The 13,824-nt window shown below is 47.8% G+C and overlaps 1 protein-coding gene across 1 annotated transcript in view; it reads right to left on the bottom strand.

Annotated features, from left to right (window-relative positions):
- IL15RA (interleukin 15 receptor subunit alpha) overlaps positions 1 to 13,824 on the bottom strand; it is an 82,397-nt gene that overhangs the window by 21,752 nt on the left and 46,821 nt on the right. Inside the window, exons 2-4 of the mRNA XM_045028574.1 lie at positions 5,662 to 5,856; positions 4,373 to 4,459; positions 2,995 to 3,372 (exon numbers count right to left, since the gene is read on the bottom strand). Coding sequence (XP_044884509.1) covers positions 2,995 to 3,372; positions 4,373 to 4,459; positions 5,662 to 5,856 — 660 coding nt within the window. The remainder of the gene's footprint in view (positions 1 to 2,994; positions 3,373 to 4,372; positions 4,460 to 5,661; positions 5,857 to 13,824) is intronic.

Below are 13,824 nucleotides of genomic sequence, written 5' to 3'. Positions count from 1 at the left end.
TAGACCACCTCGGAGTCTGGCAGGCTTGAGAGGGCCGGGGCTGGAATGGCTGCAAGTGTTGCAAGCCAGGAGGGCTGAGATGAACTGGGAGAGTGCAGTGGAATAGCAGGGGAACTGGGGGTTGTGACTGAGGTGAACTGGCAGAGCTGGGGATGTGAGGGAGCAGGACAAGAACAATAGGGGGCACTGCAGATTAGCAAACAGATATGAAGGCGAACAGGCGAGTTTATTAATGCGCTGGGTTGGGGCTGAGGTATCTCCGCAGGCTTTGTGAGGTAAGATTTAGTGTGCCTCACTCCTACTCAGCCGAGGTGGCTGGGTCAGTGTGCGCTGCGTGGGCCCCTTGCCCAGTGATGTGAACACAGGGCTGGAGGAGTACCGCAGCCATGACTAGGGATGGGCAGCTCCTCTTCTTCCTCTTCCTCCTCCTTTCCAGGCCTGCCTCACAACTCCCCACCCCTGAGGCCAGTGCAGAAGGTATAGAGATGCTGTTGTCTCCGTCCATATGACGGATTGGGAGAGACAGTAAGTAGGCCCAGAGATACAGCGGGAATTGAGAGAGCTGGAGGAGGGTGAAAGACCGAAGGGTCTAAGCAACCCAGTGGTGCTGAAGAGGCTTCAAGACCCACAAGGTGAGGGGGGGCTGGGACCCAGAGGGTGGGGTGGGGTGGGGTGGTGAAAGACCATGAAGGAGGAGTTGGGGAGACCCAGTAGGTGCGTCTGTGGGCGGATGGGTGGGTGGGGAGATCAGAAAGTCAAGCCGGCCATGTAGCACCTTGGAAAGAGGAGAGGGGGAAAATGGGAGGATGGGGGAAAACAATAAAAAGGAGAGGAAAAGAAGAAAAGAAAATATGAAACGGCTGGAAGAGGAGACAGGAAGGGGGGGGGAAGAATGAAGCAGCAAGAAATGGTGCACACATTTAAGGACAGATTAACTGTTCTTTTCTCCCATTCTCCAAGGCCTAGACTGGGTCAAATCACTGGACTCTCCCCATTCTTTGCCTACTGGGGTTTTTCCATTAAATCTACCCCTTCTGGTCACTGCAGTTAGGCCAGACTGTTCACACGTGGGTGCCTCCAGGTAGGCATCTAGATCAGGGGTGGGCAAACTACGGCCCGCGGGTCAGATCCAGCCCATCAGGGCTTTGGATCCGGCCCACAGGATTGCCAGTCCCATGGCGCAGTGGGGCTAAGGCAGGCAGGGACAGGGAACTGCGGCCAATGGGAGCTTCGGGGGTGGTACCCACAGGCGAGGGCAGTGCGCAGTGGAGCCATTTGCCCCACCCCACCCCTAGGAGCCACTGCTGGACATGCTGGCCACTTCCGGGAGTGGCACGGGGCCAGGACAGGCAGGCAGCCTGCCTTAGCCCCGCTGCGTGCTGCTGCCGTTCCAGAGCCGATCCAGGTAAGCGGCGCCAGGTTGGAGCTCGCACCTCAACTCCCTTCCCTGAGCTCCCAACCCCCTGCCACACCCCTCCTGCACCCCAATCTCCTGCCTTGAGCCCCTGCCACACTCCTCCTGCACTCCGCACCCCCTTCCCTGAGCCCCCTCCTGCACACCGCACCCCCTAGCCCCAGCCCTACATTCATGGTCCTGTATACAATTTCCCCACCCAGATGTGGCCCTCAGGCCAAAAAGTATGCCCACCCCTGATCTAGATCCATATTCAGGTACCTAAATTAATGGCCTGATTGTCAGAGATGTTCCCATAAAAACAAATGGGACCTACAAGAGGTCCAGCCACTCTGAAAGCAGGCTTCACGTATGCACCCAAGTTTGAAATGCAGCAGCCATGTACCCAGGTTTCTTGTGAACGTTTGCATGAGTGCTTTGCATTTAGTTTTGTATTGGTATTCCAGAAGCAACAGTAAGAAAGGAAGTGAGCTGGGCTTGGTTTCCTCCTTTGCCTGGTTAGCGGAAGCACAATTACATCCCCGATATAATGGAGCACTCATGCTTTTCTTTAGTGGCTGTATCAGTCCCAAAAAGGAAGAAGTGGCTGGAACAGAGCTGTCTGCATACAGAAGTTGCATCAGTTTAGTTAACCCGGTGCAAAACCCAGTGATGATATTCTTATTGTGGACTGAGTGGCTTATTTCATTTTAGTGTAATCCAATTTTCTTTTTAACCGATTAAACGAATTGAAATAAGACATTCTTAAACCAAAATAAGAATGACGTAAACGTGCGTTGGTTTGAGCATTATTATTTCTACTGTGGCAGAACCAAGGGACACCAGTTGTAGCTCACTAACAGACCTCATTGTGCTATAAAAACACTGACCCAAAACACGGTTCCCTATCCAGCAAGTTTAAAATTTAAGTATAAGACAAGGGCAACAGGGAACAATGAGACAATACTGGTCAGCATGACAGGTAGGGCTTTTCAACCAATTTAGTTAAACTGGTACAACGTTGTGTGTGGACATTTACACTGATTTTAAAATGGGCTTAATTTGGTTTAGACTGCACCTATAAGGGTTTGTTTATATGCAAACTGCAACCAAAATAACTAAGCTGGTTTTAATTCACAGCTTTAGTTATTTCAGTGCAGATCTGTGTGTGGACACTTATTTCAAATGAAGAATCTACGATTTCAGTGTAATGTAAGTTGGTATTTTTACTGAATTTAATTTATTGGAATAAGATGCTTTTATTTACATTTTAATTACAGGTGCTGGCTATGCTGATATAAACAAGATTTAAAATGAGATTAGTGTGTCCACACTGGGGTTTGTATCAGTTTAACTCAATTGTATTTTTAAACCAATTTAACTTAAGCCAGCGCAACTTCTGTGTGTAGACAAAACCCGAGTTAAACTGGCACCATATGTGTGTGTGTGTGGACAAGTCAGCAGGTGCATGTAGTCCCTGTGAATATTCTGATGTACTAGGTGATACTGAAGTGATTAAGCAGGGTGCCCAGCAGGTAGCGTCGTTAGCAGGTTAGTTTGGTCCATGCAGTTAGAATACTAGGGATTGGTTGGTGACAAACCTTTAGTGTTATGGGTGACTGCTGTGAGAAGCTGTGTTGAGTCTCCTGTGGTCACACTGGCTGGCACTGCTGTTGACCAATCTCCTTCTGTTGTAACTGTTTTCAACGATGGCTTATCCATCCAGAGCTGGGACGTGTGTGTGTCCTGGGTGGCTGTGGTGCGCCGTTGTGTTGTGTCTTCCATGGTCATGCAAGCAGGCCCTTTTGATGACCTGATCTCAGTTGTTGCTGTTGCAAGTGTTTCCCGTGAAGGCTTGTCAGTCCTGAGGCTTGTCACCTCCCTTTCATAGGATGGTGTGGAGGCCATGACTGGGACTGTGGTAATCTCTGCAGTTACTCTGGTTACTGGTGGTTTAGATGGTGTAAAAGTCTTTGATTCTAGCAAGTGGTTAAATACATTCTTAGGCACATTTGAAAGACAAATGAACTGTTGTTTTTAGTTTAGTTATTTACGTCCCGATTCAAGCCGGTGTATAAGCAGCTGCCTAACTTTGAAATCAATGGGATTGCTCACATGCTTAAAGTGAAGCATATGCTTAAGGACTGTCCTGAACTGAGACCTTAAAAACTAAACATGTGAATGTCTCTTACCCAGAGTCCCTAGGTGGATATCTCATTTGAGCACTCTTGTCTCTGGGTTACAAGGTGAAGAGGTGTAATGACAAAAACATATTATTTTATAATATAGTCAACAATATATTTAACTTTTTAATAGATTATTTTATATTGTTGTTGTACTAGGTACTAGTAGTGGAGCTCCCAGTCAGGGTCAAGACCCATGGTGCTAGGTATGGTATAAATGCGTCGTGCGAGACCGTCCCTACCCTGAAAGCTGACAATCTGACTTAAAATGAGGCATTACAAAGGAGTGTGGTAAACAACAGAGAAGGGCGGAGGAGGATGAGATAATAGAGATCAGAATCAGGCACTGCGGCCAGATTTTTCAAACGCGGGTGCTTGAATTAGCCGCTGAAACCCATATTGAGGCACTGTGAAAAATGGTCTGGTTTTCGATTCTGCCCATGGGAGATGAGGTTACTCAGCACCTTGGCAAATCAGGCCACTCGGATGAAGGATTTAAGTGCCTAACTTTAAACACCTGCCTTTGGTAATGATGGCTTAGGTAAGTTTAAGTTCCACTGCAGCCACAACCATCAAGGACAGGGAAGGAGGAGTAATAGTGAACCAGATCCTCTGCTGGTGTAAATCAGCCTGGTGTGGCTGATTTCAGTGGAGCCACACTGATTTACAGCAGCTCAGGATCTGGTCCACTGTATCTAATTGAAAAATCAACACCTGAATTTCAGTCTCTCCCCCCCACCACCCAAAAACTAAACTAAAATAAAAGCTTGGATTCTCTTTAGTAAAGGGAGCTTACCTCTGCTGACAAGCCTGGTCGCCTCTGTCCTAGGTGCTGATGTTGTCTGTTTGGGGCTGGAAGTTAAAGGAGGTAGAGCGGGGTCCCCTGGTGAAAGAAGACACAGTGATATGGTTGTAAGGAGTGACAATACCTTGCCCTTCCATGGTGCCCCTCGCCCACAAAGCTCAAAGCACTTTTACAAATAGACTAAATGAAGCCTCAGGTAGGGAATTATTAGCAGCAATCAGGGAAAGTGAGTCAGAGAGGAAGCAAAGGACTTGCCCAAGATGACAGTTAACGTAGAACCCTGAAGTCCTGACTCCAGTCCCTGCTTTATTCACTAGATCACACTGCTCCAACACAACAACCGGAATTATCTTTGCCCTAGCAAGGTAGAACTCCTCGACCTCGTCTCTCTACCTAAAAATCGAAGATAGCTAGCAGGCAGCTGGTACTGTTCTGCCATTCAGTCTTGAGAGCCGCATGTAACACACTGATACCTTTCTTTGCAGTGTGGGGCTCCATTAAGTCAATGGAAAGACCCCAATTATCTCCAGTGGGCTTTAGACGGGGCCCCACATGAGTGTTGAGGAACTTGGGGGAATCAGGCATGCGGCGACCGTGTGGAGAGGTGCAGAATAGGGAGGCCACGGCCTCTCAGATGGAGTCCAATTTTTCAGGTGCTTCACAAACCAGCAGTGGTTTCCCCACAACATGGCGTAATTGTCTAGGTGCATTACTGGAAGGTTTTTTTTGCCTTTCTGACATCCAGATGCCGGCCGCTGCCAGAGTCAGGACACCATATCAGACTGGCCAGTGCTTCGATTTCCACGCCAAATCCTAAATCTGCGCTGGATCTCTCCTTGTGTCCCAAGCACAAACATTTGAGACCACTTTACACTGCATAGGCATCCCTCTCACCTACTTATAGAGGGCCAGGTTCTGCAAATCCTGCTTGGGTTGAGTGCTTTCTCCCCTGAGCACTGAGATCAATGGGACTATTTGCATGAGTGGGTGCTACTCAGTGTCAGTGTTGCAGAATTTGGCCCTTAGTTCATATTTTGCTGAACACAATGGACCATACGCATCCTTGGTGTAAGTGGGCATAGCCACATCTAAATCCACCCAGGGATCAATTGTACCCAGTATCATCCCAGTGCAGCACAATTATAGAATGATCATTGTCCTCTAACTGATAGTCACTTCTGTCTACCCTTCTGCACATAATTTTCTGACATTGCATTCCTTACATTTCTTCATAGCATTAAGCACAGCAGCATCATACCACCCTGACAGCAGTTACTTACTAATACAACGTAGATTTGGCTCTGTCCAACGGAGCATTTTGGTGACTTCGTCCATTACACACACAATGAGGCTGGATGTCCCAGCTTTCCTTTTGTAACCATCTTTGCATGTGTACCGGAGGCTGGCATTCAACAAATTATTATTGCCGACCGTAACATCTGCGTTGTTGACCTCCTTTGGCGTGCTGCATCTTTCTGAAATGAAAAAAAATACAAGCCAAGAGGGAAAAATATATAACGCTAAAGATCACACCACAATATTTTAAATATTGCTGCTTAACGTGAAAAATGTCTCTGGCTAGGACAGTGTGTCCGTGAGCATGTACTCCTTACTGCCCTCTGCTGGGTGCAATATATCTGACCTGGCCTTTAGGTTTGCTCTGTCGCAGAGATGCCCAAACTTTACAATGCTAGAGGCTGTCCTGAGAACTTGCTAGGAGCCTGAAGTGTGCTCTGGTGGTCAGAACACAAGTATGGACCTCCTGAGTTCTCTTCCCAGCTCAGCCAATTGCCATGACACCTTGGCCATGTCACTTAAAACCACGGCCTCAATCCCTCCATTTGTACAATAGGAATAATGATACTTCCCTTCTACCCAGAGTTGCTGGGAGAAATAGTTAATGGCAATCTAATGCTTTGAAGATAATTAGGAATACGTCAACAACTCAGCTGCACAACCCTATTCAGAAAAGGGCTCACTGCACTTAAGCATGTGCTTTGGAGATATACCTATCTCATAGAGCTGGAAGGGACCCTGAAAGATCATTGAGTCTAGCCCCCTGCCTTCACTAGCAGGACCAAGCACTGATTTTGCCCCAGATCTCCTCAATGATTGAACTCATAACCCTGGGTTTAGCAGGCCAATGCTCAAACCACTGAGCTATCCCTCCCACAACAAGTGCGCTGTGGAACAGGGATGGACTTAAGTACATACTTCAATACATTCCTGACGTGGGGGCCTGCGTCAAATATTTATGAAATGGGCATGTTCACCAGCAGAACGTTTGCTGTATTATTATTTGTTAAATGCCTACAACAGTGTTTCTCAATCCACGGGTCACAACCCCCAGAGAGGGTCAGAATAGGTAATGGGGGTAGGGGGAGTCATGAGGTGTTGCAAATTTTATTTCTCTAAAGCAAAAGAAAATCCGGCTTCCCTCATTCCCTGCAAACTCTTACCCTTCAAGGTCAAATATTCTCTGTCAACCTTTCAAATCACGCTCACAAATAAGTTACACAGGCTGATTGTTACCATGGATACATTTTTTTACTCTTACTTTTACAGTAAACAAAAGTTTCAGAGTGGTAGCCGTGTTAGTCTTTATCAGCAAAAAGAACGAGGAGTCCTTGTGGTACCTTAGAAACTAACAAATTTATTTGAGCATAAGCTTTCGTGGGCTACAGCCCACTTCATCAGATGCATGCAGTGGAAAATACACACACACACACACACACACAGAACATGAAAAGATGGTGGTTGTCACACCAACTCTAAATGGGGGTTGCCATACCAACTTTAACTCATTAGAGTTGGTATGGCAACTCCCATTTTTTCATATTCTCTGTATATATATCTCTTCCTACTGTATTTTCCACTCCATGCATCTGATGAAGTGGGCTTTAGCCTAGGAACGCTTATCCTCAGATAAATGTGTTAGGGCTGGTCCACACTAGCTCTTTAAATCGAATTTAGCAGTGTTAAATCGAATTAAGCGAGCACCCGTCCACACCAGGAAGCCATTTAATTCGACATAGAGGGCTCCTTAGTTCGACTTCGGTACTCCACCTCGACAAGGGGAGTAGCGCTAAATTCGACATGGCTATGTCGAATTAGGCTAGGTGTGGATGCTAATCGATCTTAGTAGCTCCGGGAGCTATCCCACAGTGCAACACTCTGTTGATGCTCTGGACGCCAGTCGGAGCTTGGATGCTCTGACCAGCCACACAGGAAATGCCCCGGGAAAATTTGAATTCCTTTTCCTGTCTGGACAGTTTGAATCCCATTTCCTGGTTGCTCATCGGGGTGAGCTCAGCAGCACCGGCAACGATGCAGAGCTCTCCAGCAGAGGAGTCCAGGCAATCTCAGACTAGAAAGAGGTCCCCAGCATGGACTGACCGGGAAGTCTCAGATCTGATTGCTGTGTGGGGCGATGTGTCTGTGCTTTCGGAGCTGCGCTCCAGCAAACGGAATGCAAAGACCTTCGAGAAGGTCTCCAAAGCCATGACAGACAGAGGATACAGCCGGGATGCAATGCAGTGCCGCGTGAAAGTCAAGGAGCTGAGACAAGGCTACCAGAAACTCAGAGCGGCAAATGGACGCTCCGGAGCCCAGCCCCAGACATGCCGCTTCTACGAGGCACTGCATGCCATTCTCGGTGGGTCTGCCACCACTGCCCCACCAGTGTGCGTGGACTCTGAGGATGGGATAGTGTCGACGGACTGTTCCTCGGAGATGTTCGCGGACGGGGAAGATGAGGAGGACGAGGCAGTCGACGGCGCTTTCCCCGACAGCCAGGATCTCTTCCTCACCCTCACTGAGATCCCCTACCAACCCTCCCCAGCCGTTACCACGGACCCTGAATCGGGAGAAGGATCAGTCCGTAAGTGCTTTAAACAAGTTAACATTTATTTATTATAAGCAGCTAAGACCAACGAGTTAACATTTTTTTAGTAATTAAACAGGGAGAGACATTAGGAGAACAGAAGGTCTACATACAGGGGGATGGAACTTTTATCTTCATAAGATATCTCCAGGAAACTCTCCTGGAGGTAATCTGAAAGTCTATGCAGGAGGTTCCTTGGCAGAGCTAGCTTATCGTGTGCCCCGAGGTAGCACACTTTGCCTTGCCATGCTATAAGCTGGAACTCCGGGACCATTGCCCTCACGAGCATGGCAGAGTAGGCCCCTGGGTTGTGGTGGCTTTCTTCCAGCATGCGCGCTCTCTCTGCCCGTGAGACTCTCCTCGGGGTGATCTCTCTCGCACACTCCTGCATGAAATTAGAGTAATTGGGGTACTATTAGTAATGGGAGCGCTTAACTGTTCCTTTGCATAACAAGAAGCCTCACTTAACAGCCACGTGCTGCAGTCTACAGAGTGGCAGCATACAGGGATCTTTCCCAGTGAACAGCCGCGAGGGGGTGCAACAGGGGCCGAGTTTATGCTTTCAGGATTGCCTGCATCAAGAGGACAGAGCTGTACATTCACTTCTATGAATCCAAAAGTGTTTGGCTTACCATGCCTTGCTGCTACACAAATTCTTCTTTCCTGCAAAGGTTCTCTGCTCTGCAGCCCAATACCCCAGGCAATGAAAGCGCATTCAGAGAAATCGAACTTTCCATTAGTGAGTGCGCATGAGACAGGTGCTGTGCATACTCTTGTTCACAGACACCGAGTAGACTATGTTTCTTTGTTTAAAAAATGTATCATTGTAAGAAATTCACTACCTTTTTGACATCACACAGGTGCAACTGTATCACGACCTGATGCACCATGCCCCTCACAGATGATGGCGCAAAATAGAAGGCGTAAGAAAAAGACAAGGGACGAGATGTTTGCTGAACTTATGGGCTGCTCCAGAGCCAAGGCGGACCAGCAGAGCCAGTGGAGGGAGAACCTCAGTCAGCAGCACCGCTCACTCTGCGAACGGGAGGACAGGTGGCGTCAGGAGGACCAGCAGGCGACTCAAACGCTGCTTGGACTAATGAGGGAGCAAACGGACACGCTCAGGCGCCTTGTCGATGTTCTGCAGGACCGCAGGCAGGAAGACAGAGCCCCCCTGCACTGTATCTGCAACCGCCCACCCCCGCCTCAAACTCCAATCCCCCCCTCATCAAAAATAACAAGAAGGAGGGTCACCAGGGGCCGTGAAAACTGTCACTGCACCACAGGACAGTGTTAAATTACCCAAAAGCTATCAGTCACTACATTTTGAAAAGTCCTTCCCTTACTGTGTTGTTGATTATTAAAAGTAGTTTTCTGTTACTTACTTTTTCCGTCATGGTTTTTTACACAACGCTGTGTTAGATGTCTTGGGTGGGTCGTTGGGTGGTTGAGGGGGTAGTGTAATGCATAGGACAGTCACCTTTAGCAGGGTACAGAGACGGGGGCTGGATCAGCAGCATGTCACACACACAGTGCAGTCAGTAGGCGGTTAGCTGGTATGGGAGGTGGTTTGCAGGTTTTCTGTCGTTGGGGGTGGTACGTGCATTTGTAGCGGGGGAGGGGTGTTACAGATGTCATGCAACGGTCCCTGTAATGGACCGCAGAGCCACGCAGCAGAGGAATCTGTATCCGTCCTCCCCCGCAACAAGGCCACATAGCCCCCGCACACAGAGTCCAAAAAAGGAGGGATGGCAGGATCCGTTGAAACAACCAGTCCGGCACTGCTGACCGGTCTGGGAGCGGGAGCATGTCAAACCTCGACTTTAGAGGCGGTCTTTACATGACCACACACCCTACCCAGCACAGTGTGCGTCCCAGTTTCAACCCTTTAACGCAAAGTCATCAATAAAGACACCGTTGTAATGCTACAGTGGAGCACGTACTTTAATTTTTAAATGTGTGTTAGAAGTTGGGGAAGCGGGGTGGACGGGGTATGTAACTGCAGAGGCTAGTCAACAGTAACTTGGTAAAGAAACAGGGGCAGGTTCAGCTTCTCTGTGAAGAAACTGAACAGTCACAGGTCACGCTGCTCGCTGCTCGCTGGTACTTGAAGACTTCCTTGTCGCTGTGCAAGGTGCCTGCATAGGGCGTGACGAGCCAGGGCATTAGCGGGTAGGCTGGGTCCCCTAAGATCAGTATGGGCATCTGCACATCCCAAGCGTTATTTTGTGGTCCGGGAAGAAACTACCTTCCTGCAGGCGTCTAAGCAGACCAGAATTCCTGAAAACACGCACGTCATGAACTTTGCCTGGCCACCCGACGTTGATGTTGGTAAAACGTCCCCCATGGTCCACCACTGCTCGCAGCACCATTGAAAATTAGCCAAATTTCTCAGCAGCTGACTGCGGAAGAGGTGGACGATAAGTTGCGAGGAGCTGACAGCGGCCATAACTGCAGCGGGATCCGTGCTCGCAGTGCTGTGGCGCCCGCGCTGTCACTGAGAAGAAAAGTGCACGAACAGATTGCCAGCTGGCGCTTTCAGGGAGGGATGCTGGGCGTGATTGACGGTTCAATGATGACAGTTACCCAAAACCACCCTCCACACAATTTCCCCCGCCCCCAGCATGCATTGGTGGGAAATCCCAGCATTCCAATGGGCGGCGGGGAGTGCGGGAACTGTGGGATAGCTTCCCACAGTGCACCGCTTCCAAAGTCGACGCTTCGCCCGTTACTGTGGACTCACACAGTCGAATTAGTGTATTTATTGTGGATACACAACTTCGACTTCATTAGGTCGATTCCAGAAATTCGAATTAAGATGAATCGAAATAGTCTTGTAGTGTAGACGTACCCTTAGTCTCTAAGGTGCCACAAGTACTCCTGTTCTTTTTAGTAAACATAAGCTGGTCCAAAAATTGACTCAGAGTAAGGCATTGCCAACCTGAAAAGATTGAGAAACGCTGCTCTGCAGGAGCCAATAGAAGACATGGTCCCTACTTTAAGTTTCTTATGATCAAAAACAGACAGATGACACAAATTGGACACCAAGTGTACTGGGACCTAGCCCTAGTGGAAAGTTCTGAGTTTGTGTGGATGTGTGAGTGGGTGTGGGTGTGAGTGAGAGAGGAGTGGGGTTCTTGTACCTTTCTCTGAAGCATTTGGTTTTGCCAGCTGTGAAAATGCTACACGGGTATGATGGTTCTGATTTCCTTTGATCATAGCCCAGTTTTCAAATTCTTTCCATCCTCTTGCTTAATTCTACTAACTATAGCAGAGAAACTTTGAATTGCTCTCAGACTGGAGCAGGTTTGTTTCACAGCCTTGACTGTCACCACTGTTTTTAATCTGCAGGTTCTGGGCCGGATTCTGATCTGGTGTAAATCAAGAGTAAATCTATTGAGGGCAATGGAGTTACAGTATTGTAAAAAACTGTGCGCGATCAGAACCAGGCCCTTCATGTGAGCAATAACACACTAAAGCTAGATGTAGCCATGCAGAGAGCCAATATACCCCAGCTGTGTGTGGGTATGGACTGCTAATGAACGCACAGCCCAAAGTGCTGTACTAGAGTTAGGTGATATTATAATTATTATACAGGTTTGCTTATAAAATGCTTAAATCTAAAAACCTAAATAATTACATTTTAGAACAAAAATATTTTAATATATCTGTGCTGCTCAAACCAGTCTTTGTTGAAAGCCCATGCTTTTAATTTAATGTTTGTATTTAATATCATTAATAAACAATATTTAAAAGGCTGAAATCCCTGTTTTCGCTGTCTTGGCAGTTCAGCAAGTATGCCTTATAGTCCAAAGGAATGAAAACAACTGAACCCAGCAGCGAAAGTAAAAACAAGAGTGGGTACTTTTAACAAAAGCGGGTAGTATTTTAGGTCCTGGCTTCTTTAAACACATCCACGGGGGTGGATCGGATTGAAGTCATTGGAATTCTGTGTGGGTACAGAGGCCTTTCTGCACGGATCCAACTGCACCATCAGGGCCTTCGGCTTTTACAATATCTTTTCAGACTGTATATACTTTATGCAGTGGCATAATGATCTGGTTGGTGAAGAAGCTTTGTATTCCTACTGCGTGTGTGTTCGTTAGGGGACGATTACTGGGTCTTAGAAGCCTCTTCCACCGCTAATATGAATAATGATACTTCACTCATCCAGAGAGGCAGATCTCCAAGTGATTTACAAACATGAATGAAGCCTCAGTATCGCTGGGTGGTCAGTATTATTTACCCTACTTACAAACAGGAAAATTGACACAGAAAGACTGAGTTGCCCTAAGTCACACAGGGTGAAATTCACCCCTCGGAAGAGGACCAGCACAAGAGCCATGCACCACTTAAGTTTCATCCACATGGAGGCCATGGCAGAGCTGGGGAAAGTACCCAGGAGTCCTGACTCCTAGTTTGATGCCTTCACTAGAAAACCATCCTTCCCCTGGATTTTGCTCGTTATATGATATGTTTACACAAATAAAGAGAGGCATCTGTTTCAGATCAGTTCAGCATTTTTGCTTTGTGACCAAAAGGAGAAAACATAGCCAAAATAATCTACTGCTATGGGGTGGGGTGGGGGGGTGAGGGGTGGGTCTGTGTGGTATATTGCCATTCCTAATATCTGTTCCTGACAGCTTGTATTCCATCTGTGTGTGGGATGTTTGTGTAGAGAGCCTCCACATCCATGGTGGCTAGGATGGTGGGTCAGGAACAGTATCCCTGATGATGCCACAGCACAACTGGTTGCTGAACTCTGTGACTTTATCCTCACGCATAATTATTTCAAATTTGGTGACAATATATACCTCCAGACCAGGGCACCGCTATGGGCACCTGCATGCCACAATATGCCAACATTTTTATGGCTGACCTGGAACAACACTTCCCTAGCTCTCGTCCACTCACGCCCCTTCTCTACCTACGCTACACTGATGACATCTTCATCATCTGGACCCATGGGAAGAAGACTCTGGAAGAATTCCACCACAATTTCAACAGCTTCCACCCCACCATCAACCTCAGCCTGGACCAATCTACACGGGAGGTCCACTTCCTAGACACCACGGTACAAATAAGTAATGGTCATGTTAACACCACCCTATACCAAAAACCCACCGACCACTATGCCTACCTTCATGTCTCCAGCTTCCATCCTGGACACACCACATGATCCATCGTCTACAGCAAGTGCTGAGGTACAACCGCATTTGCTCCAATCCCTCAGACAGAGATCAACACCTACAAGATCTTCACCAAGCATTCTCAAAACTACAATACCCACACAAGGAAATAAGGAAACAAATCAACAGAGCCAGACGTGTACCCAGAAGCCTCCTGCTGCAAGACAAGCCCAAGAAAAAAACCAACAGAACTCCACTGGCCATCACATACATTCCTCAGCTAAAACCCCTCCAACACATCATCAGTGATCTATAACCCATCCTGGACAATGATTCCATGCTTTCACAGGCCTTGGGAGGCAGGCCAGTCGTCACCCACAGACAACCCGCCAACCTTAAGCATATTCTCACCAGCAACCACACACCGCACC

This window comes from Mauremys mutica, chromosome 1 (assembly GCF_020497125.1).
Source record: "Mauremys mutica isolate MM-2020 ecotype Southern chromosome 1, ASM2049712v1, whole genome shotgun sequence".
NCBI lineage: Eukaryota > Metazoa > Chordata > Testudines > Geoemydidae > Mauremys > Mauremys mutica.
This window is presented reverse-complemented; position numbering and strand designations above follow the sequence as displayed.